This window comes from Oncorhynchus masou, chromosome 24, assembly GCF_036934945.1.
Source record: "Oncorhynchus masou masou isolate Uvic2021 chromosome 24, UVic_Omas_1.1, whole genome shotgun sequence".
In the NCBI taxonomy this organism is placed as follows: domain Eukaryota; kingdom Metazoa; phylum Chordata; class Actinopteri; order Salmoniformes; family Salmonidae; genus Oncorhynchus; species Oncorhynchus masou.
This window is the reverse complement of record NC_088235.1, coordinates 52,493,925-52,519,082: the sequence shown is the minus strand read 5'-3', so window position 1 is coordinate 52,519,082 and position 25,158 is coordinate 52,493,925. Positions and strand designations below refer to the sequence as shown.

Below are 25,158 nucleotides of genomic sequence, written 5' to 3'. Positions count from 1 at the left end.
TACAAATCTGTCGTTCTGCCCCTGAACAGGCAGTTAACCCAGTGTTCCTAGGTCGTCATTGAAAATAAGAATTTGTTCTTAACTGACTTGCCTGGTTAAATAAATAAAATAAAAAAGTTAAGATAATTCAATAGAAAATGACTCAAGTGAAAGTCACCCAGTAAAATACAGTCTAAAAATATTTGATTTTAAATATACTTAGGTATCAAACGTAAGTGTAATTGCAAAAATTAACTTTAAATAAATAAAACAATTAACTTATCAAAAGTAAAAGTATAAATATAAGTATAAATCAGTTCAAATACCTTAAATTAAGCAAAGCAGATGGCCACATTTTCTATTTTTATTTACGGATAGCCAAGGGCATGTCCAACTGAGACATAATTTACAAACAAAGCATGTGTTTAGCGAGTCCCCTAAATCAGAGGCAGTAGGAATAGCCATGGATAATCTCTTGATAAGTGTATGTATTAGACAATTTTCCTGTCCCGCTAAGCATTCGAAATGTAACGAGTAGTTTTGTGTCAGGGAAAAGGTATGGAGTAAAAGGTACATATTCTTTAGGAATGTAGTGAAGTATAAAATATAAATAGTAAAGTACAGATACCCCAAAAAGCTACTTAAGTAGCACTTTTTACCTAAGTACTTTACACCACTGAAGAATAGAAAGGGAGGAAGATATTGTATACAGTGCCTTGCAAAATTATTCATCCCCCTTGGCGTTTTTCCTAATTTTTTTTTGTATTACAACCTGTATTTTAAATGAATTTTTATTTGGATTTAATGTAATGGACATACACAAAATAGTTTGAATTTATGAAGTGAAATGAAAAAATTAACTTGTTTAAAAAATTAGAAAAACATTTAAAACAGAAAAGTGGTGTGTGCGTATGTATGCACCCCCTTTGCTATGAAGCCCCTAAATAAGTTATTGTGGAACCAATTACCTTCAGAAGTCACATAATTATTCCACCTGTGTGCAATATGTGTCACATGATCTGTCACATGATCTCAGTATATATACACCTGTTCTGAATGCCCCCAGAGTCTGAAACACCACTACGCAAGGGGCACCACCAAGCAAGCGGCACCATGAAGACCAAGGAGCTCTCCAAACAGGTCAGGGACAAAGTTGTGGAGAAGTACAGAACAGGGTTGGATTATTTAAAAAATATCTGAAACTTTGAACATCCCACGGAGCACCATTAAATCCATTATTAAAAAATGGAAAGAATATGGCACCACAACAAACCTGCCATGAGAGGGCCACCCACCAAAACTCTCAGACCAGGCAAGGAGGGCATTAATCAGAGAAGCAAGAAAGACCAAAGATAACCCTGAAGGAGCTACAAGGCTCCACAGCGGAGATTGGAGTATCTGTCAATAGGACCACTTTAAACCGTACACTCCACAGGGCTGGGCTTTACAGAAAAGTGAACAGAAAAAAAGCCATTGCTTAAAGGAAAATTAAGCAACATGTTTGGTGTTTGCCAAAAGGCACATGGGAGGTTCCCTAAACATATGGAAGAAGGTACTCTGGTCAGATGAGACTACAATTGAGCTTTTTGGCCAACAAGCAAAATGCTATTTCTATCGCAAACCCAACACCTCTCATTACCCCGAGAACACCATCCCCACAAAGAAATTAAGCATGGTGGTGGCAGCATCATGCATTGGGGATATTTTTAATTGGCTGGGGCTGGGAAACTGGTCAGAATTGAAGGAATGGGGTATGGTGCTAAATACAGGGAAATTCTTGATGGGAAACCTGTTTCAGTCTTCCAGAGATTTGAGACTGGGACGGGGGTTCACCTTCCAGCAGGACAATGACCCTAAGCATACTGCTAAAGCAACACTTGAATGGTTTAAGGGGAAACATTTAAATGTCTTGGAATGGCCTAGTCAAAGCCCAGACCTCAATCCAATTAAGAATCTGTGGTATGATTTAAAGATTGCTGTACACCAGCGTAACCCATCCAACTTGAAGGAGCTGGAGCAGTTTGGCCTTGAAGAATGGGCAAAAATCCCAGTGGCTATATGTGCCAAGCTTATAGAGACATACCCCAATAGACTTGCAGCTGTAATTGCTGCAAAAGGTGGCTCTACAAAATATTGACTTCAGAGGGGTGAATAGTCATGCACGCTCACGTTCTCCGTTTTTTCTCTTATTTCTTGTTTATTTCACAATAAAAAATATTTTGTATCTTCAAAGTGGTAGGCATGTTGTGTAAATCAAATGATACTACCCCTGAGAAAATCCATTTTAATTCCAGGTTGTAAGGCAACAAAATAGGAAAAATGCCAAGGGGGTGAATGCTTTTGCAAGCCACTGTATTTACCCTTGTCATCGAACAACACAGGAAGTCTTAGCTAAGGGACAGAGAACATTCAGAGAAGCAAATGTCTTTTGTCTCTCATTTCTTTGTTTCTGGAGGGCAATTCAGCACAGCCTACTGTGGACATAGAAGCTTAAATAAAGTTCTCCAGGGATTTAGGTCAAATTTACACTCATCCAGTTTAATAAAGGACCAAACATAACACAATTATTTCACCAAGTTGAGGTAAAACAGACTTGAACTAAATTCTGAAAATGTCATTATATGAATGTAATGTAATGAGACTCTCGTTACATATTGTTTTGAACTTTATCGAGACAGTAATGAATCAGGTAAGTTAGAGAGACAGTCAGAAGGAAGAATGAAGGGATTTAACCCTGGTCTCTGATGGGTGGAGAATGTGGTTAGAGCAGCCAGGTGCGTTACCACTAAACCACAGGCTATGCACGTAGATATCTGAGTATTAGACCTACTCCGGCCACGTCAATACAGAAAAACATATAAAGTTGTCCTTACATGGTCTTCTCTACTGTTCACAGATCAGTGGACTATGGAAGCACTTATATTAAACTGAATAATAAGGTTGGGTCAACCTTGGCTTGCCTCTACGTCTGCCCAACCAACAAGAGAAAGGTTTGTTTAACATCTCCATGATAAAGGACTCCAGTGACAAGCAGAGTATTACGTGTTTATCCAGGATGTGTATTGTTTAGTGCGTGTAGTGTATTGTTGAGTTAAGACTAGTTTCTGGAATGATGTTAACTCCAGTTAGAGGGAGCAGGACTCCAAAGAATGTTTCAATTTTTATTATCAGCACCCAACCGTTCCATCTTGGTTCTGAACATTGTCAATCTTGGTATATTCGCATTGATGAATTCAGAATACCCAAGGTATTTCCTACAAAAAGGTGCTATCTAGAACCTAAAAGAGTTCTTCGGCTGTCCCCATAGGAGAACACTTTGAAGAACCATTTTTGTTTCCAGGTAGAACCCTTTTGGGTTCCATGTACTGTAGAACCCTTTCCACAGAGGGTGCTACATGGAACCAAAAAGGTTTCTTCAAAGTGTTCTCCTATGGGGAGAGTTGAACTCTTTTGGGTTTTACATAACCCTTTTTTTTATTAGAGTTTAGTGTCATTCGACAATCCTACCCAGACACCAGTTCATAAAGATTTCTGCAACATTTCTGATGACTAACTACCCTACACTCACTAACTACTCCACTATACCCCACACTCACTTACTACAGTACCCCACTCACTTACTACAGTACCCCACTCACTTCAAGCCCACAATAAATAACTACCTCACTACCGTACTAAAAACCACTAAGATATTTTACCAAAACCTGTTCTGTTGGTCAGCTTATTATTGACTAATGATTTTGGTACATCATGTCGCTTTTGCTTTCATAAACAATGCATTTATACTGCTGTTTATTCATAATGTTGTACAATGACATGCAATCATATCCTCCATTGAACACAATGAACTATACTCTCTCTCTCTCCCTCTCCCCCTCATATCTCTCCCCTTCTGTACTTTAGATAATGATGCTTAGCGACCCAGAGCTGGAACACAGTGTACTCATCAGCTCAGATGAAGGTGCCAGCTTCGAGAAGCATCCCATTAACTTCTACATGGACGGTCTGCTGTTTCATCCAACACAGGAAAACTGGCTGCTGGCTAGCAGTCCTGACAACAAGGTAAGCAGCAGGACTTTTATTTCAATATTGAATGGAAAATAAGTATTTCAAGTTGAAATAAGTCCAAAGTTGAAAGATTCTGCTAAAGTATTGAACAATTCTGTTTTTGTATTTTGTTCTTTCATAAACTGTTTTGCATTACAATCATAAAGGTTGAATGTACAAACTTGATGTGAAATGTTGCATATTCCATTCATGTTTGATCCCATTCATGTATTACCAGGTGTACAGCACAATGGACTTTGGAAGAAAATGGCAGTTGGTTAGTGAGAATGTGACTCCTGGACGGTTCTTCTGGTACAGTATGATTTCATTCCAGCCCGTGTTTGTCATTATAAATTTAGAAACACTGTTCTATAATCTATTTATCGTAAATCTAAGGAATATGAGAGAGAATATTAGCATTTGTGTCTTATATAGAATCTCATATGCAAATTGGAAATGCTATCTTGCAGCTATCTTGACACTTCTGATGTATGTAAAGCCCATTGTCTTATAGCCCCGGAATGGTGAAGAAACAACCACATACCAAATGACCAAGTCCAGTGTGCGGTCAAATCTATTTATTTTGTTATTAAGATGGATTTTATGTATGGATCCCTACTCAACTCTGTCAGATGGATTTACTAGAGTATGTCAAAACAGGTCTTGAAAGATTTTGACAACCAACCATAACGTGTTGGCCTAATGCACTTCAACCCATATCACGTAGCCAGGAATATTGGGCTACTCTTTCTAAAGCCCAAGTCTGACATGTTGTTTTTGCTCTTGTCATTCTGTAGTCTCAAGTGCACGGACACAAGGCAGTGAATATTGATGTGATGCAGTTTATCCCGCTCTGTCATGTTGTGTGTCAAACCTAAGTGCCTCTCAAGCTGAGAAAGAAAGGACATTGTTTGGAGCACACCCTACAGGAACAGCAAAACCATTGATGAATAAGGACAGCATGTGGGGAGTAATGGCAAACCACACAAGACTATAATATGCTTGGACAATTTATGATTTTACATATGAAATGTTTAACTGCTTGTATTTACTGCCTGCATTAAATGCTTTTGCATCTATATAATGTTTATAGAATTGTACCATATAACAGATTTTTACCTTGCCTTAATGTCATATTACAAATGATTGATGAGAGAAAGAAAGAAGACCACAAACCTAAATAATTGTGTAGTGTGGAGACTTACCAGTCTCTGTCTCCCTTTCTTTACGTTATCACAAATTACGATTAATTGCTGAGGCTGGCACAAATTGGATGGAAATGGAAATGTGTTGTCTGTGCTGTAAAGGGAAGCACACAGTAAGGCTGTCCATCACGGGCTGCCACTGTTCTCTCATAGCGATCCCCCTGCGTCTAAATTGCTCCTCTTTCTTCGCATCTTCCCCATTATACACATCTTCCTCCTCTTCACCATATTCTTCTTTCCACCCTCTTCTTCCTCTGAATTGTTGTTCTCCTCTTCCCCTTTCTCATTCTCCTCCTCGTTCTCTTTTTCCTCCACTTCTCTCTCCTATGTTGCAGGGCACAAACAGGACTGGACAGAGAGGCAGATATGGTCCACATGGAGACCCACATCGCCAAAGGACGTGAGTGCTGCTCTGTAGCTGGCCACGCTCCCCCGCAGTAGCAGGACCCCATGAATCCCTTGCCTCTTATTTAGAGCGAGGTCACTCAAAAGATAAGGCTCATTCCTGTCTGCAGGATAGGAACCAGAGGCACTGTAGGGCAGAATATGAGTATCTTGACAAATATAGAGCTTTATATAATAGATTGATAGATGTATTTCCACTTTAATCAGTCCCTTGTGCCCCATATCAGAACCTCAATTCTATAAAAAAAATATTAACAATATAGACTTTATTCAATGAAACCAATTACCAGGATTCCTTGGTGGGACAAAATACTATTACTTATGTGATATGAGAGAGAATGATTGAATTGTCATCATGTTTTTTGTTTTTGTTTCATTGATTCTCTCAGTGCAAGAGGAATGCTATTTTTATCTTGTCCCTGCAAAATTGAGAATAGGTGTAGAAAGTTTTAGTGCCCACTAAAGACAGTCAGAAGTCCATTAACTTGTGATTTTTCTTCATTGGTTGGTTGTTCTAAGATTGTTACTGACAACTAATCTAGATCTCTTCTGTGTTAGGTGCTCAGTATGTTACGTGCCGAGCTCAACGATGCACAGAATCAAACAGACAGTACCTGTTCCCGGGACACATAGACCAAAATTCTCTGGTTGTTCAGGACAACTATGTGTTCGTTCAGGTGTGTAGCGTATCTAAATATTTACTCCAGTGTATTTTAAGTGTTCACAAAAGGCTTCCGTGTTTCTGTGAACTGTTCTTCTACCGCATCCAATCTGTGATGTAACACTGAAGTCTACAAAATGACATTCCTTCCAAACACCTGCTGCACTTACGTCTTGATTTTCTGTTGTCCAAGCTGCCTATGATGTTGAAGGATTTTCTGTTGTCCAAGCTGCCTATAATGTTGAAGGATTTTCTGTTGTCCAAGCTGCCTATGATGTTGAAGGATTTTCTGTTGTCCAAGCTGCCTATGATGTTGAAGGATTTTCTGTTGTCCAAGCTGCCTATGATGTTGAAGAATTTTCTGTTGTCCAAGCTGCCTATGATGTTGAAGGATTTTCTGTTGTCCAAGCTGCCTATGATGTTGAAGGATTTTCTGTTGTCCAAGCTGCCTATGATGTTGAAGGATTTTCTGTCGACTGAAAAATGTTATCACGTCTGCCGAAGGCTTTTCTTGTAATCGGGCAGGGAATTTGTATGGAGTTTGCTGTCATTATTGCCAACAAGGATGACATGAAGTTGGCTGGCGTTAGGCATTGTGTATCATTATTACTGATTTAATTATCACTCTCTCCTGTTGCCATCGATTTCCATTTAAAGCTGTCTGTCTTTCTTTGTCAGCGTTGCTGTTCATCAATTTAAACAGTTTTGCAGTGCTAATTAGGGTTCAGGTTCAATTATGGTGTGACATTATTTAATAATATGATGTTGAAATTGTTTGCTGAGACTTAAAAGACATACAATAAGTTTTCAGCAAATGTTCCCTTTTAGTTTGTAATGAGACAGATATGTGATGGGGTGTTTATGGTGAATGCTGCAACTTGCCTGTAAAAATCATCTTTGTGAGTATGAAGATAAACGGTAGGGTTGTACGGTGGTGAGACAATTTGTTTCAACTCTTTCAATTCATGGATTTAATTGAAAATATTATTTAATGAACTAAGTATTCTAAATAATTAGTAACTGTCTGGGTCATAAATAATTATCCAATACAATGCCTGAATCGAATTGGAGCTGAGATGGAACTAACCCCAGCCTCATAGATTTTGTTGAAAATAGCCCAGTTGGTCACAGCTGACTCGTTGCAGGTAACTGAGGCAGTACAGATTACTTTCTAGTGACTTTCATTGCTTGGGGCAGTTGGATTTAACTTGACAAAGAGTAATGAGGTTATCGATTGGGCTACAACAAAATAAGCAGTCTTCAACACCCCCCGAATGTCTCTTGGGAGAGATGGAACAGCCAAGTACAACATCCTCAGAAATCTGCCCTGGGAGAATGCGGTTCATTGATAGATTAGATTATTCCATTTGAGCCATTTTGTCCGGCTAGCCATTTGGTTACCTGTTCAGGAGTCTTATGGCTTGGGTGTAGCAGCTGTTCATCTCTACAGGATGGGTGTCCCTATGACGGGGGGGTCAATGCAAATAGTCTGGTTAGCTGTTCGGGGATCTTATGGCTTGGGTGTAGAAGCTGTTAATTAATAACCTCTACAGGATGGGTGTCCCTATGACAGTTGAGCTAATGTGTGCTAATGGGATTAGCATGACAGCTGTAAGTAATAGAAAACTTTCCAGGGCATAGACGTGTCTTATATGGGCAGTAAGCTTACATTCTTGTTAATCTAACTGCACTGTCCAATTTACAGTAGCTTCTATAGTGAATAAATACCATGCTATTGTTTGAGGAGAGTGCATAACAACAACAAACTTATCACGGCAACTGGTTTGATACATTCACCTCTGAAGGTAAATAATATATTTACATTCAGTAATCTTGCTCTGATTTGTCATCATGAGGGTCCTAGATATGACATGTAGCATAGTTTTGTTTTGATAAAATTCATTTCCATATTAAAATGTAGGAACTGGGTTCTACAGTTTGAACCCCCGCTGTCTATGGCTCGACACCCACCCCACCCGGCCATCTAGATGTGTTAAAGTTAGTATATAAGCTAATGATCCATCATGTATGACATTCCTGGGAGTGTATAAACTTACATTTTGTATTTTGTTTGTTCTCTATAGTTATGTACAAGATAGTAACTACTAACAATTGGATACCATGAAATTTGGGGGAAAAGGGGGTAAAATTTAAATATATATATATATATATAATTAAACATTTTTCTGTTTGTATTATCTTTTACCAGATCTGATGTGTTATATTCTCTAATATTAATTTAACATTTCCACAAACTTCAATGTGTTTTCTTTCAAATGGTATCAAGAATATGCATATCCTTGCTTCAGGTCCTGAGCTACAGGCAGTTAGATTTGGGTATGTCATTTTAGGCGAAAATTTAAGAAAGGGTACGATCCTTAAGAGGTTTTTAAGAAGCCTTTTGGACCTAGATTTGGCTCTTCGGTACCGCTTGCCGTGCGGTAGCAGAGAGAACATTCTACGACTATGACTATTCTTCAAGCCTTCCTCTGACACCGCCTGGTATAGAGGTCCTGGATGGCAGGAAGCTTGGACCCAGTGATGTACTGGGCCTTATGCACAACACTTTGTAGTCTGAGGTGGTACAGCTGTAGAATTTTTTTGAGGATCTGAGGACCCATGCCAAATCATTTCAGTCTCCTGAGGGGGGAATAGCCAATGTCATGCCCTCTTCACAACTGTCTTGGTGTGTTTGGACCATGTGGACACCAAGGAACTTGAAGTTCTTAACCTGCTCCACTACAGCCCCGTTGATGAAAATGGGGGGCGTGCTCGGCCCTTCTTTTCCTGTAGTCCATGATCCTCTCCTTTGTCTTGATCACGTTGAGGGAGAGGTCTCATCATTGTCAGTGATCAGGCTTACCACTGTTGTATCATTGACAAACTTAATAATTGTGTTGGAGTCGTGCTTGGCCATGCAGTTATGAATGAACAGGGAGTACAGGAGGGGACTGAGCACGCACCCCCGAGAGGCCCCCATTAGGATCAGCATGGCAGATGTGCTGTTACCTACCCTTACCACCTGGGGGACGGCCCAGGGCCCTTAGCTTAGTGATGAGCTTTGAGGGCACTGTGGTGTTGAAAACTGAAATGCAGTCAATGAACAGCATTCTCACATAGTTGTTCCTTTTTGCCATGTGTGAAAGGGCAGTGTGGAGTGCAATAGAATTGCCTTATCTGTTGATCTGTTGGGGCGGTATGCAAATTGGAGTGTGTCTGGGGTTTCTGGGATAATGGTGTTGATGTGAGCCATGACCAGCCTTTCAAAGCACTTCATGGCTACAGGTGTGAGTGCTACGGGTCGGCAGTCATTTAGGCAGGTTTACCTTGGTGTTCTTGGTCACAGTGACTATGGTGGTCTTCTTGAAACAACATGTTGGTATTACAGACTTGGTGAGGTTGAAAATGTTATTGAAGACACTTGCCCAGCACTTGCTCGGAGCACACGCCCTGGTAATCCGTCTGGCCCTGCGGCCTAATGAATGTTGACCTATTTAAAGGTCTTACTCACATTGGCTACGGAGAGCGTGATCACACAGTCATCCAGACGTTTGGGGCGGCAGCGTAGGCTAGTGGTTAGAGCATAACCGGATGGTTGCAATTTCAAACCCCTGAGCTGGCAAGGTACAAATCTGTCATTCTGCCCCTGAACAGGCAGTTAACCCACTGTTCCTAGGCCATTATTGAAAATAAGAATTTGTTCTTAACTGACTTGCCTAGTTAAATAAAGGTCAAATAAAATAAATAAATAAAAGTTCTAATGTAGTGTGTTTGGTGCTGTAACGACGTTCTTCGTTTGTCGAAAGAGAGTCGGACCGAAATGCAGCGTGTTGGTTACTCATGTTTTTAATGGAACAAATGACGATACACGAAATAACTTATAAATACAAAACAACAACAAACGGAACGTGAAAAACCTATACAGCCTGTCTGGTGAACACTAACACAGAGACAGGAACAATCACCCACGAAATACAAAGTGAAACCCTGGCTACCTAAATACAGTTCCCAATCAGAGACAACGAGAATCACCTGACTCTGATTGAGAACCGCCTCAGGCATCCAAGCCTATACAACCCCCCTACTCAGCCGCAATCCCAAATACTACAAAAACCCCACTATGAAATACAACAACATAAACCCATGTCACACCCTGGCCTGACCAACTAATTAACGAAAACACAAAATACTAAGACCAAGGCGTGACAGAACCCCCCCCCCCCCTAAGGTGCGGACTCCCGGACGCACCTCAAAACCATAGGGAGGGTCCGGGTGGGCGTCTGTCCATGGTGGCGGTTCCGGCTCGGGACGTGGACCCCACTCCATTAATGTCATAGTTCCTCCCCTTCGCGTCCTGGGATGATCCACCCTCGCCGCCGACCATGGCCGAATAGTCCTCACCCAGAACCCCACTGAACTGAGGAGCAGCTCGGGACTGAGGGGCAGCTCGGGACTGAGGCAGCTCGGGACTGAGGGGAAGCTCGGGACTGAGGGGCAGCTCGGGACTGAGGGGCAGCTCGGGACTGAGGGGCAGCTCGGGACTGAGGGGCAGCCCGGGACTGAGAGGAAGCCCAGTACTGAGAGAAAGCCCAGTACTGAGAGGAAGCCCAGTACTGAGATGAAGCCCAGCCAGACAGTTGAATCCGGCAGATCCTGGCTGACTGGCGGATCTGGAAGAGTCTGGTTGACTAGCAGATCTGGAAGAGTCTGGCTGACTGGCAGATCTGGAAGAGTCTGGCTGACTGGCAGATCTGGAAGAGTCTGGCTGACTGGCAGATCTGGAAGAGTCTGGCTGACTGGCAGATCTGGAAGAGTCTGGCTGACTGGCAGATCTGGAAGAGTCTGGTTGACTGGCGGATCCTGGCAGACTGACGGCTCTGGCTGCTTCATGCTGACTGATGGCTCTGGCTGCTCCATGCTGACTGGCGGCTCTGGCTGCTCCATGCAGATTGACAGCTCTGGTGGCTTCTTGCAGACTGACAGCTCTGACTGTTCCATGCAGACTAACAGCTTTGGCAGCTCCTTGCAGACTGGCAGCTCCTTGCAGACTGGCAGCTCCTTGCAGACTGGCAGCTCCTTGCAAACTGGCAACTCCATGCAGACTGGCAACTCCATGCAGACTGGCAGCTCCTTGCAGACTGGCAACTCCATGCAGACTGGCAGCTCCTTGCAGACTGCCAGCTCCTTGCAGACTTGCAGCTCCTTGCAGACTGGCAGCTCCTTGCAGACTGGCAGCTCCTTGCAGACTGGCAGCTCCATGCAGACTGGCAGCTCTAGCTGCTCCATGCAGACTGGCAGCTCCTTGCAGACTGGCAGCTCCTTGCAGACTGGCAGCTCCATGCAGACTGGCAGCTCTTGCTGCTCCAAGCAGACTGGCAGCTCTAGCTGCTCCGAACAGGCAGGAGGCTCCGGCAGTGCTGGAGAGGGAGAAAGCGCTGGCTGCGCTGAACAGGCGAGGTGCACTGAAGGCGTGGTACTGGAACTGGTGGTACTGGATCGAGGACACGCACAGGAAGCCTGGTGCGGGGAGCTGCCATCGGAGGACTGGTGTGTGAAGGTGGCACAGGATAGACTGGACTGTGAAGGTGTACTGGAGAGCCTGAGAGCAGGACTGGCACAGGACGTGCAAGGCTAGGTAGGTACACAGGAGGCCTAGTGCGTGAGGCTGGCACATTTTTCATCAGCCGACTAACACGCACCTCAGGACTAGTATGGAGCGCTGACCCAGGTGCCATTAAATCCCCGACACGCTCCGTCGGACGAATCTTATACCTAAAGCACCAAACTAGCAACTCCCTCATTACTCTCTCCTCCAATTTCCCCATTAACTCCTTCACAGTCTCTGCTTCGCTCACCTCCAACACCGGTTCTGGTCTCCTCCTTGGCTCCTCACGATAAACCGGGAGAGTTGGCTCAGGTCTGTCTCCTGACTCAGCCTCTCTCCCTCTGAGCCCCCCCCCCAAGATATTTTTGGGGCTGATTTTCTGGTTTCGCTCTGTGCCGCCGTGTCACTCTTTTCGACTCCATTCTCCTATAGCCCTCTTCGCATTGCTCCAGCGAATCCCAGGCGGGCTCCGGCACTCTCTCTGGGTCGGCCGCCCACCTGTGTATTTCTTCCCACGTCGTATACTCCAAGCCTCTGCTGTCCATAACGTCCTCCCTTCGCTGCTCCAGCTGCCTGTTAACACGCTGCTCGGTCCGTGTGTGGTGGGTGATTCTGTAACGACGTTCTTCGTTTGTCGAAAGAGAGTCGGACCGAAATGCAGCGTGTTGGTTACTCATGTTTTTAATGGAACAAATGACGATACACGAAATAACTTAGAAATACAAAAAAAACAAACGGAACGTGAAAAACCTATACAGCCTATCTGGTGAACACTAACACAGAGACAGGAACAATCACCCACGAAATACAAAGTGAAACCCTGGCTACCTAAATACGGTTCCCAATCAGAGACAACGAGAATCACCTGACTCTGATTGAGAACCGCCTCAGACAGCCAAGCCTATACAACCCCCCTACTCAGCCGCAATCCCAAATACTACAAAAAACCCACTATGAAATACAACAACATAAACCCATGTCACACCCTGGCCTGACCAACTAATTAACGAAAACACAAAATACTAAGACCAAGGCGTGACAGGTGCTAGCAGGACATCTAAGACACATTTAGAGGACACGCCTATTTGTAAGGTAATTGTAAATACAGTGGTATGTCATTTGGATGTTGGTGTATAAACTTGTATTGCCTTCTATGTGTTGAAGCATCAAGTCCCTAAATTATGATTTTTTTAAATTTGAAATTGATTTCCACATTATAATTGTTTTAATTATTGTAATGAACGACCTACCTGAACTGGATTTAGGTTTTACCTAGTTTTCGACTTCCAGAAGGTAGTTTCATTCCAATGATGTAGGTCTGAAAAAGACTAGAGTTCTTCTGTGGGGTGAGTCAGTGTTTCCACGATTTTAAGTCGAGGTGGAGTAAAATTAAATGGGTGTGTTAAATCAGTGACATTTCAAATGGATTAATTCTAATGAACGCCAGCATGCCTGAAACATTGATGATTTTAATATACTCAATCAAATATTAACTTTACAAGCGAGAATTGTGCTTACTCGCCCACAAGAGCTACTGAAGCAAGACCTTTTTTCTTCTACAGGTTACCAAGTCAGGGCAGGCGAGTTACTTTGTGTCCTATATGAGGGAATCATTCAAACAAATTCAACTCCCCAAATACTGTCTTCCCAAGGTAAGCATCGCACTAATACACCTTGCAATAAATACAGCAGCAGGTTGAGGACATTTTCATTTCTGAATCCTCCCTTTACTCACTCTGAGGTACACTGCTGTCTGTGGAGACAGAAAGCTGCTCATCTTGAAGCACACAGATGACAGATACTCTCTCACTTGTTATTTATCTCTATTGCTCTACATTATATTTAGCTCCATTCATCTGTATGACTGTCTAGTTGAAGAGTTTATTTTCAAAACACTATATCCGCTAATTTTTCATATTTGTGGGTTATTTTTTATTGGAAATTATAGCTTATGGGTATGTTCGTGTGTGTGTATAAAATACTCGTCTAGGATTTTATATTTCTTTGCAAAATGCTATATATCCATTGTTTAGCTGGAATTGAATGTTCGTATTCTGTAAATTTCACTGTGATATGTGGTTGTCTCACCTAGCTATTTTAAGATGAATGGAGTTACTGTAAGTCACTCTGGATAAGAGCATCTGCTAAATGACTCAAATGTAAATGTTTTACATACAGATCTCATATTACTATACTATATTATTAGTGAGGTGGATATATAGAATTTAGCAAAGAAACATGATTATTTGTATCTCTGAAATGAAACCAATCAAGAGTTAGATTTTTTTTACAAATGCATGTTTGTCATTGAACAACCCCATGCCACGATGAGATAGTGAAAAGACACACCAATTCATATTTTCTTTCAACAATAAAAGCTAATTTAACATTTCTGAAAATGTATGCATAGTGTTTTGGAATGAAACTCTTAATTTGCCTCTATCTACCCGCCTGTCTATTCACCCTTCCAAGCTCTCTCCCTCTCATCTAAACAGGACATGCACATCATCAGTACAGATAAGAAGCAGGTGTTTGCGGCTGTACAGGAGTGGAACCAGAATGACACCTACAGCCTGTATATCTCAGACTCTCCAGGGGTCTACTTCACTCTGTCTCTAGAGAACCTCCGGACCAGAAGAGAGCCAGACGGAAATGTACTGGTTGACATGTATAAGGTACATCTACTGTATGTGTATGTAAGACACTCTCCCTGTGGAAGGACCTCTGTGAGGCGCTCTTAGTTAAACCATATTACTATGTTAAGTACTGTTTGTTTGGTACCTCTGAAGGCACACTTCCTATGTTTGATTAAATCTCCACTGTAGTTTTGCATAGTGCAATGACTTTTCATAACCAAGTTGTTTAAATTAATGACATGCACTTTCTCAATGTGATATCTCTTTTGTTTCATCTGTTTGGCTTATTGTCATTCTAGGTAGAAGGAATAAACGGCATATTTTTTGCCAACAAATTGGTGGACCATGAAGTGAAGACTTTCATTACCTATAACAAGGGTCAGACCTGGGCCCTTCTGCAAGCCCCTAACACTGATGTGGCTGGAAACAGTCTGCACTGCATCCTGGTGAGCTGAAGTCATTGGGGTGGATGATACTGCTTCTTAAAGTATTCATTCATCAGATGTTTTAACCCACCGAAAGCTTGCTGATTTAATAGTAAGAGTTGTTCATGGCAGATGCCTGGTCTCTAATCAGTTTTACCTTTTACTTTTCTACATTGTCAGGCAAAGGGTTGGTAGGGGAATCTCATCCTAGACCTGTAGTTCAATACATTCCAGTCCATCATGTGGTTCAAAATCTACATTAACCTCAAATATTTCAATTTGACAACTTAATCACTGTAAATAGATCACCCTAATGAAAGTTTACATTACAATAAATGGCAGTTAGACAGTGCCCCATGGTGATCTGTGTTAGAAATGTTTGATATTCATTTAAATAATCTATTCTTTTTTTATATGAAAAGTGAGTTAACATAATATGCACATATTATGCATTTCTAAAAGAATGTACAATATGGCTCAGACACGCGACGTATGTGGCAGGGTCTACAGGCAATTACAGTCTACAAAAAGAAAAGCAGCCATGTCACAGACACCGACGTCTTGCTTCCAGACAAACTAAACACCTTATTTGCCCGCTTTGAAGATAATACAGTCACCGACACGGCCCGCTACCAAGGACTGCTGGCTCTCTCTCCTTCTCCGTGGCCAACGTGAGTAAGACATTTAAACGTGTTAACCCTCACAAGGCTGTTGGCCCAGACCGCATCCCGAGCCGTGTCCTCAGAGCATGCGCAGACCAGCTGGCTGGTGTCTTTACGGACATATTCAATCGCTCCCTATGCCAGTCTGCTGTCCCCACATGCTTCAAGATGGCCACCATTGTTCCTGTACTCAAGAAGGCAAATAAATCGCCCCGTAGCACTCACTTCAGTCATCATGATGTGCTTTGAGAGACAAGTCGAGGATCATATCACCTCCACCTTACCTGCTACCTGCACAGGCATTTCGCTACACTCGCATTAACATTGCTAACCATGTGTATGTGACCAATAAAATTTGATTGGATTTGAGAGGGAAAATGTATATAATTGTCACACCCTGATCAGTGTCATCTGTCCTCGTTATTGTCTCCACCCCCTCCAGGTGTCGCCTGTCCCTCTGTGCCAGTTCGTCTTGTATGTTTCCAAGTCAACCAGCATTTTCCCCATTCTCCTGCTTTTTGCATTCTCCTATTTCTAGTCCTCCCGCTTTTGACCCTCGCCTGTTTCTGGACTTTGTACCCGCCTGCCTGACCACGAGCCTGTCTGCCACTGTACCTCCTGGACTCTGATCTGGTTTGGACCTTTTTGCCTGTCCACCACCATTCTCTTGCCTACTCCTTTGGATTAATAAACATTGTAAGACTCCAACCATCTGCCTCCTGTGTCTGCAATTGGGTCTCGCATTGAGCCTTGATAATAATACTGTTTTCGTCTGTCATACAAATTGCCTCCCCTCTGGGTGAATTACATCAGAGACATTAGTAATTTAGGTGTATCAGTAAATGAAGCAATTTTGTCAGATTAGTCTTTGCACCTTGGATAATGTTTTTACTACATGGCTTGTTTGCTTCAGAATGGAACAGCCAGCTCCAATGTCCTTTGTAGTCAGTTTAAATCTGTTGGTGAAAGATATTCAAATGTTTCATTAATGGTCTTTGTAAACTTCCATTTCAAAGAGATTAGTATGAACACAGAGTCATATATAAATGAGTCAGATATACACTGGGTATACAAAACATTTTAAGGATACCTGCTCTTTCTATGAAATAGACTGACCAGGTGAATCCAAGTAATAGCTATGATCCTTTATTGATGTCACTTGTTAAATCCACTTCAATAAGTGTAGATGAAGGGGAGGAGACAGATTTAAAGACAGATTTTTAAGTATTGAGACAATTGTGTATTTGTGCCATTCAGAGGGTGAATGGGAAAGACAAAATATTGAAGTGCCTTTGAACTAGGCATGTTAGTAGGTGCCAGGCGCACCGATTTGTGTCAAGAACTGCAACACAGCTTGGGTTTTCACGCTCGACAGTCTCCCATGTGTATCAAGAATGGTCCACCACTCAAAGGACATCAATCCAACTTGACATTACTGAAGTATTGGAGTCAACATGGGCCAGCATCCCTGTAAAATGCTCCGGGGAGGGGGGGGGTGTTCCTAATGTTTGGTATACCTAGTATAGATCCTTATAAGATGCATTTTATTTGATGTATTGGTTTAGGCCCAGTGGTGATTTTAGCATGTAAATCTTGGTGGGACAAAGAAAGATTTACAGTATATGTTTTGATGCATGCCAGCAAAGCCACTACACAACTCAACACTAAACAATACATTAATTGCGCTATAATGGTGACAAACGGTACCCACAAACTGTTAGGGCCTACATAAAGCTTTCACAACAGTAGTCCCAACATCTTACCACTGCCACACCTGGCTATCAGCAGAGCCTGCAGCAAAACAGTTCAATAAGCATCATTTACTACCTTTTAAAAAAACTGATAAGGCTGACTTGCTTAAACATATTTGGTTTCTACTGACAATTGAGACGTAAAATCTATAGCTTAAGGGGACGACAAGCAGAAATCCGTAATTTCTAATAAAATGTTAATGAGCGAGCTAGGACTTTTGAAATGTACAGGATAAGTAAATGGGGCATGTAAGCAGACAATGAAAGCTCTTACAATATATACAGTACTGCCCTACCAAGCAAAAAGGCAGTAACTGCACATAGCGTGGAAATGAGAAAAATAGCTTTTATTTACCTTTGTTTCACAGTGACCTAGTACAGTTACTGCTAATATGACCCCCATCTTCACCAAAACACAATACAATGGAGGTAGGATACTTGCATACATGATTAAGCATGTATATAATGTTGCAAAAATGACAACTCATTTTCGACCAAATGAGCAGTTACTGCCTTTTTGCTTGGTAGGGCAGAAAACATTTCTGAACTCACTTGAACAGGAACAGGCACGGCAGTACTTTGTATGCATATTTTGTCATCAAAGTCTGGCATTCTCTGAATTGATGGTGCTTTCAAGACAACTGCCAACTCTGGAAAAAAACAAGGTTGAATCATGATGACGTCAGTGATCTTCAGGTCGGAGCTCGAGAAAGAGGCCTGAGTTCCCGACTTTCAATTCTGAGTTGGATGACTGTTCCAAACGTGTTTTCCCTGCCGGAGCTAGTTTTTTCAGAGTTCCCAGTTGTCTTGAACTCATTGAAGTCTGAGACTTCCAGTTGTTTTGAGTGTGGCAGAAGTCATGCTGGACTGACAGCATGGCCAAAATTGAATGTTTATCCTTTTAAGCTTGGAAAAGAGACCCTTAATTAAACACAAACTTGGACCACACACCCACTTCAATAAATAGCAGGCTAGTGATTGCTTGCAGTTAGCCACTGATTCCATCTAAACCACTCATTGTTGAATTTGCGATTTCCAACTTGTTGTGTAATGTTTATGTCCAATGGCCAACAAACACCGATTTGTTTTATCTATGATTTTCATTATTTTTCTTCATATGACAAGGGTTGAAAAGGATTTGCCAGTAGATTGTCTGCTAGCTTGCTAGCTAAGATTTTGGAAGTATTATCAAGGCGACTCTAGAACGTGATTTGACGTCCTTTTATCTGTGGCCAATTATCTTGAGCATTCTTCAATGGGCACTTCTAATGTAACTCAATGGCAGCACCCATGGGGCTTGAATTTTTTAGCTCTACCCGTAGATTTTGTGGTGATGTAGTGTCCCCATCATGAGTGACAGAACACTGAGCCAATCATGGTGCAACTAGAGAATATTAACCAACCCCTACGCTCCGTATTTTCCGCCGGCCGCCCCACCACCACAGAAAGCACTGAGAAAGGCTGAAACGCCTGCATTTTGGAGCTGCCTTACTCGAGAAAGGCCATGAAAAACGGGTTGTCACTATTTAGGCTTATGTCTAAATGGAATCCATTGTGTTTGTTTTGACAGCCATTTTGTTCTCTGCATCTGCACCTGGATATGCCTGTGAACCCTTACCTGCCTGGACGTATCTTCAGTAAGGACTCAGCACCAGGGATCATCGTAGCCACAGGTAGGACAGAAGCCGAAAAGGTTTATACTGCATGATATTTGTGTTCTAGCAACAAAATTGTCAAGACAGGCACAGCTGTTAACGTTGTGCAAGCTTTTATCTGTGGTACTGTAGAAATCTTCAAATAGAATACAGATCAATAAAAGTGTTCATAATGGGATCAAGTCCTCTAAAATAGAAGGAGCTGCATAGCTATGATAACGTTATGATCGTTTATTTTCTTTGCAAATATGTATCTTTACTATGCAAATATACCGGTATATGAATTCATATTTTCTTCTTTTCCCAGGCAACATTGGTACAGAGTTGTCCTCCACTAGCCTTGGAATGTTTATAACATCTGATGCTGGCAATAGCTGGAGACAGGTGAGACCCATCTTTGCCTCAAAATGGGCTCCGACTTCAGTCCGTTTTTCCTAAATATGCATTTTGAATATGAAAAACTATTGATGTAAATCATATGTGTATTGTCTTCTACTTTTTATTAGATATTTGAAGAAGAACTTGGTGTTTGGTTTCTTGACAATGGAGGTGCTTTAGTTGCAGTGTCTTTAGTTGCAACAGTACCCATCCGGCACATTTGGTAAGTTCATTGTCATTTTACTGTAGAGTACAGTGCCTTCAGAAAGTATTCACATCCTTTGACTTTTTCCATGTTTTGTTGTGTTACAAAGTGGGATAAAAAATGAATTTAATACTCCCAAATGTAGAATAACAATTCTAACATTTATTAAACATTTATGAAAATTAAAACCGTAATACACTGCTCAAAGCACATCCTGATCTGAATAAATGAAATATTCTTATTAAATACTTTTTTCTTTACATAGTTGAATGTGCTGACAACAAAATCACACAAAAATGATGAATGGAAATCAAATGTATCAACCCATGGAGGTCTGGATTTGGAGTCACACTCAAAATTAAAGTGGAAAACCACACTACATGCTGATCCAACTTTGATGTAATGTCCTTAAAACAAGTCAAAATGAGGCTCAGTAGTGTGTGTGGCCTCCACGTGCCTGTATGACCTCCCTACAACGCCTGTGCATGCTCCTGATGAGGTGGCGGATGGTCTCCTGAGGGATCTCCTCCCAGACCTGTACTACTAAAGCATCCGCCAACTCCTGGACAGTCTGTGGCGTTGGTGGATGGAGCGAGACATGATGTCCCAGATGTGCTCAATTGGATTCAGGTCTGGGGAACGGGCGGGCCAGTCCATAGCATCAATGCCTTCCTATTGCAGGAACTGCTGACACACTCCAGCCACATGATGTCTAGCATTGTCTTGCATTAGGAGGAACCCAGGGCCAACCGCACCAGCATATGGTCTCACAAGGGGTCTGAGGATCTCATCTCGGTACCTAATGGCAGTCAGGCTACCTCTGGCGAGCACATGAAGGGCTGTGCGGCCCCCAAAGAAATGCCACCCCACACCATAACTGACCCACCGCCAAACCGGTCATGCTGGAGGATGTTGCAGGCAGCAGAACGTTCTCCACCGCATCTCCAGACTCTGTCACCTCTGCCACATGTGCTCAGTGTGAACCTGCTTCATCTGTGAAGAGCACAGGGCGCCAGTGGCGAATTTGCCAATCTTCTCTGGCAAATGCCAAACGTCCTGCACGGTGTTGGGCTGTAAGCACAACCCCCACCTGTGGACGTCGGGCCCTCGTATCTCCTGGTAGCTGTCTCCTGGTAGCTGTCTCCTGGTAGCGCCTCCATGCGCTGGACACTATGCTGACAGACAGAGCAAACCTTCTTGCCACAGCTCACATTGTTGTGTCTTGCTAATTGCCTATAATTTCCACCTGTTGTCTATTCCAATTGCACAACAGCATGTGAAATGTATTGTCAATCAGTGTTGCTTCCTAAGTGGACCGTTTGATTTCACAGAAGTGTGATTGACTTGGAGTTACATTGTGTTGTTTAAGTGTTCCCTTTATTTTTTTGAGCAGTGTATATCTTGATCAGATAACTATTAACCCCCTTTATACAATGAATTTTAGAAACACCTTTGGCAGGAAATTACAGCTTTGAGCCTTTTTGGGTAGGTCTGGGAGCTTTGCACACTTGGAGTGTACAATATTTGCTGATTACTCTTCAAAATAATTAATGCTCCATCAAGTTGGTTGTTGATCATTGCTAGAAACCATTTGCATGTCTTGCCATAGATTTTCAAGCCACTTTACGTCAAAACTGTTACTCGGCCTCTCAGGAACATTCAATGGTGTGATTTAGGTTATTGTCCTGCTTAAAGGTGAATTAATCTCCCATGTTGAAAAGAAGACTGAACCAGGTTTTTCATGGTTTGCTTTATTCTGTTTAATTTTGTCTCAGAAAACTCCTTGACAAGCAGACCCAGTCCTTACCGATGACAAGCAGACCCACCAACATCCTTGAAAATATGAAGAGTGGTACTCAGTGATGTGTTGTGTTGGATTTGTTTCAAACATAATGTTTTATATTCAGGACAAAAATAACATTTCTTTGTCACAGCTTTTGCAATTATTACTTGAGTTCCTTGTTGCAAGCATCATACTTCCAGCGCCGACAGAGATGGCCGCCTCGCTTTGCGTTCCTAGGAAGCTATGCGGTCTGGTTTTTTATGTGTTATTTCTTACATTGTTACCCCAGGAAATCTTATGTTTTATTACATACAGCCAGAGAGAACTATTGGATGTAAGAGCAATGTCAACTCAACAACATTACGACCAGGAATACGACTTTCCTGAAGTGGATCCTCTGTTTGGTCCACCACCCTGGACAATGGATCGGATCCCAGCCCGCGACCCAAAACAATGGTGCCGCAGAAGGGGCAGACGGAGCGGTCTTCTGGTTAGGCTCCGTAGACGGGCACATTGCGCACTGCTCCCGAGCATACTATTCGCAAATGTCCAGTCTCTTGACAACAAGGTAAACGAAATCCGAGCAAGAGCTGCCTTCCAGAGATTGAAACGTTCTTTATTTCATGGAAAAATGGCTCAATCGGGGAACGTCATCAGAGTCGGTAGAGCCACCTGGTTTCTTCACGCATCGCACCGACAGAAACATGCATCTCTCTGGTAAGAAGAAGGGCGGAGGCCTTATGATTAGTGAGACGTGGTGTGATCGTAACAACTTACAGGATCTCAAGTCCTTTTGTTCACCTGACCTAGAATTCCTTACAATCAAATGCCGACCTCATTATCTACCAAGAGAATTCTCTTCGATCATAATCATAGTCCTGTATATCCTCCCCAAGCAGACATATCGACGGCCCTGAAATAACTGCATTGGGCTCTATGTAAACTGGAAACCACATATCCTGAGGCTGCATTTATTGTAACTGGGGATTTTAACAAGGCTAATCTGAAAACAAGACTCCCTAAATTTTATCAGCATATTGAATGCGTGACCCGGGCTGGCAAAACCCTGGATCATTGTTGTTCTAACTTCCACGACACATAAAAAGCCCTCCCCGTCCTCCGTTCGGAAAATCTAACCACGACTCCATTTTGTTGCTCTCAGCCTATAGACAGAAGCTGAAACAGGAAACACCCGTGCTCAGACCTGTTCAACGCTGGTCTGACCAATCGGATTCCACGCTTCAAGATTGCTTCGATCACGTGGACTGGGATATGTTCCGCATAGTGTCGGACAATGACATTGATGAATACACTGATTCGCTGAGCGAGTTAATTAGCAAGTGCATCGGTGATGTCGTATTCACAGCGTCTATTAAAACCTTCCCCATCCAGAAACCGTGGATTGATGGCAGCATTCGCTCAAAACTTAAAGCGCGAACCACTGCTTATAATCAGGGCAAGGCGACCTGAAACTTGACCGAATTCAAACAGTGTAGCTATTCCCTCCACAAGGCAATCAAACAAGCTTAGCGTCAGTATAGAGAAAAAGTAGAGTTGCAATTCAACGGCTCAGACATGTATGAGGTATGTGGCAGGGCCTACAGTCAATCACGGACTACAAAAGGAAAACCAGCCCCGTCGCGGTCCACAATGTCTTGCTTCCAGACAAACTAAACTTCTTTGCTCGCTTTGAGGACAATACAGTGCCACCAACACTACCCACTACCAAAACCTGTGGGCTCTCCTTCACTGCTGCCAACATGAGTAAAACATTTTAACATTTTAACCCTTGCAAAGCTGCCGGCCCAGACAGCATCCCTAGCCGCAGTCCTCAGAGCATGCGCAGACCAGCTGGCTAGTGTGTTTACGGACATATTCAATCAATCCAATCCCAGTCTGCTGTTCCCACATGCTTCAAGAGGGACACTATTGTTCCTGTTCCCAAGAAAGCTAAGGTATCTGAGCTAAATGACCATCGCCCCATAGCACTCACTTCCATCATGAAGTGCTTTGAGAGACAAGTAAAGGACCATATTATCTCCACCCTACCTGACACCCTAGATCCACTCCAATTTGCTTACTGTCCCAATAGGTCCACAGACGACACAATCACACTGCACACTGCCCTAACCCATCTGGACAAGAGGAATACCTATGTAAGAATGCTGTTCATTGGCTACAGCTCAGCATTTAACATCATAGTACCCTGCAAAATCGTCATTAAGCTCGAGACCCTGGGTCTCGACCCCGCCCTGTGCAACTGGGTCCTGGACTTCCTGACGGGCCGCCTCCTAGGTGGTTAGGGTAGGAAACAACATCTCCACCCCGCTGATCCTCAACACTGGGGCCCCAAAATGGTGCATTCTCAGCCCTCTCCTGTACTCCCTGTTCACCCATGACTGCGTGGCCATGCACACCTCCAACTCAATCATCAAGTTTGCAGACGACAATACAGTGGTAGGCTTGATTACCAACAATGACGAGACAGCCTACAGGGAGGAGGTGAGGGCCCTCGGTGTGTGGTGTCAGGAATATAACCTCACACTCAATGTCAACAAAACAAAGGAGATGATTGTGGACTTCAGGAAACAGGTGCAGCAGCCTCAGGAGGCTGAAGAAATTTGGCTTGTTACCGAAAACACTCACAAACTTTTACAGATGCACAATCGAGAGCATCCTTTCGGGCTGGATCACCGCCTGCTACGGCAACTGCTCCGCCCAAAACCGTAAGGCTCTCCAGAGGGTAGTGAGGTCTGCACAATTCGTCACTGGGGTCAAACTATCTGCCCTCCAGGACACCTACAGCACCCGATGTCACAGGATGGCCAAAAAGATCATCAAGGACAACAACCACCCGAGCCACTGCCTGTTCACCCCGATATCATCCAGAAGGTGAGGTCAGTACAGGTGCACCAAAGCGGGGACCGAGAGACTGAAAAACAGCTTCTATATCAAGGCCATCAGACTGTTAAACAGCCATCACTAACATTGAGTGGCTGCTGCCAACATACTGACTCATCTCTAGTTACATATAATACATCCAATTTTTATTAATAAAGTATCACTAGCCACTTTAAACAATGCCACTTGATATAATGTTTACATACCCTCCATTACTCATCTCATATGTTTATACTGTACTTTATACCATCTACTGCATCTTGACTATGCCTTTCGGCAATCATATTCAATTTCATTCCTTTACACTTGTGTGTATAAGGAGGTTGTTGTGAAATTGTTAGATTACTTGTTAGGTATTACTGCATGGTCGGAACTAGAAGTACATTTATTTGTATCCCTGACGAAGGCCATGCAGCCGAAATGCGTCGGATTTTTAAAACTTTATTTCTATTGAACATACCATACAAATAAAGGCATTTTAATTAATTATATGAAGAGTGCCTTGGTCCTCCTTTCTTTTTGATAACTACAATGTTGTTGATAAATCCTCAGTTTTCTTATATTACAACCATTCAACTCTGTAACTGTTTTAAAATCACCATTGGCCTCATGTTGAAATCCCTGAGCAGTTTGCTTCCTGTCCAGCAACTGAGTTAGGAATGACGCCTGTATCGTTGTAGTGACTGGGTGTACTGATACACCATCCAAAGCCTAATTAATAACTTCACCATGCTCAAAGGGATATTCAGCATCTGCTTTTTTATCTTGACAAATCTTTGCAAGGCATTGGAAAATCTCCCTGTTATTTGTGGTTGAATCTGTGCTTAAAATTCACTACTCGATTGAGGGACCTTACAGAT

At 42.6% G+C, this 25,158-nt stretch overlaps 1 protein-coding gene across 1 annotated transcript in view; it reads left to right on the top strand.

Annotated features, from left to right (window-relative positions):
- LOC135511631 (VPS10 domain-containing receptor SorCS3-like) overlaps positions 1-25,158 on the top strand; it is a 67,989-nt gene that overhangs the window by 32,229 nt on the left and 10,602 nt on the right. Inside the window, exons 3-13 of the mRNA XM_064933116.1 lie at positions 2,876-2,969; positions 3,883-4,041; positions 4,265-4,338; positions 5,567-5,631; positions 6,195-6,313; positions 13,465-13,554; positions 14,398-14,577; positions 14,838-14,984; positions 18,947-19,049; positions 19,339-19,415; positions 19,538-19,632. Coding sequence (XP_064789188.1) covers positions 2,876-2,969; positions 3,883-4,041; positions 4,265-4,338; positions 5,567-5,631; positions 6,195-6,313; positions 13,465-13,554; positions 14,398-14,577; positions 14,838-14,984; positions 18,947-19,049; positions 19,339-19,415; positions 19,538-19,632 — 1,203 coding nt within the window. The remainder of the gene's footprint in view (positions 1-2,875; positions 2,970-3,882; positions 4,042-4,264; positions 4,339-5,566; positions 5,632-6,194; positions 6,314-13,464; positions 13,555-14,397; positions 14,578-14,837; positions 14,985-18,946; positions 19,050-19,338; positions 19,416-19,537; positions 19,633-25,158) is intronic.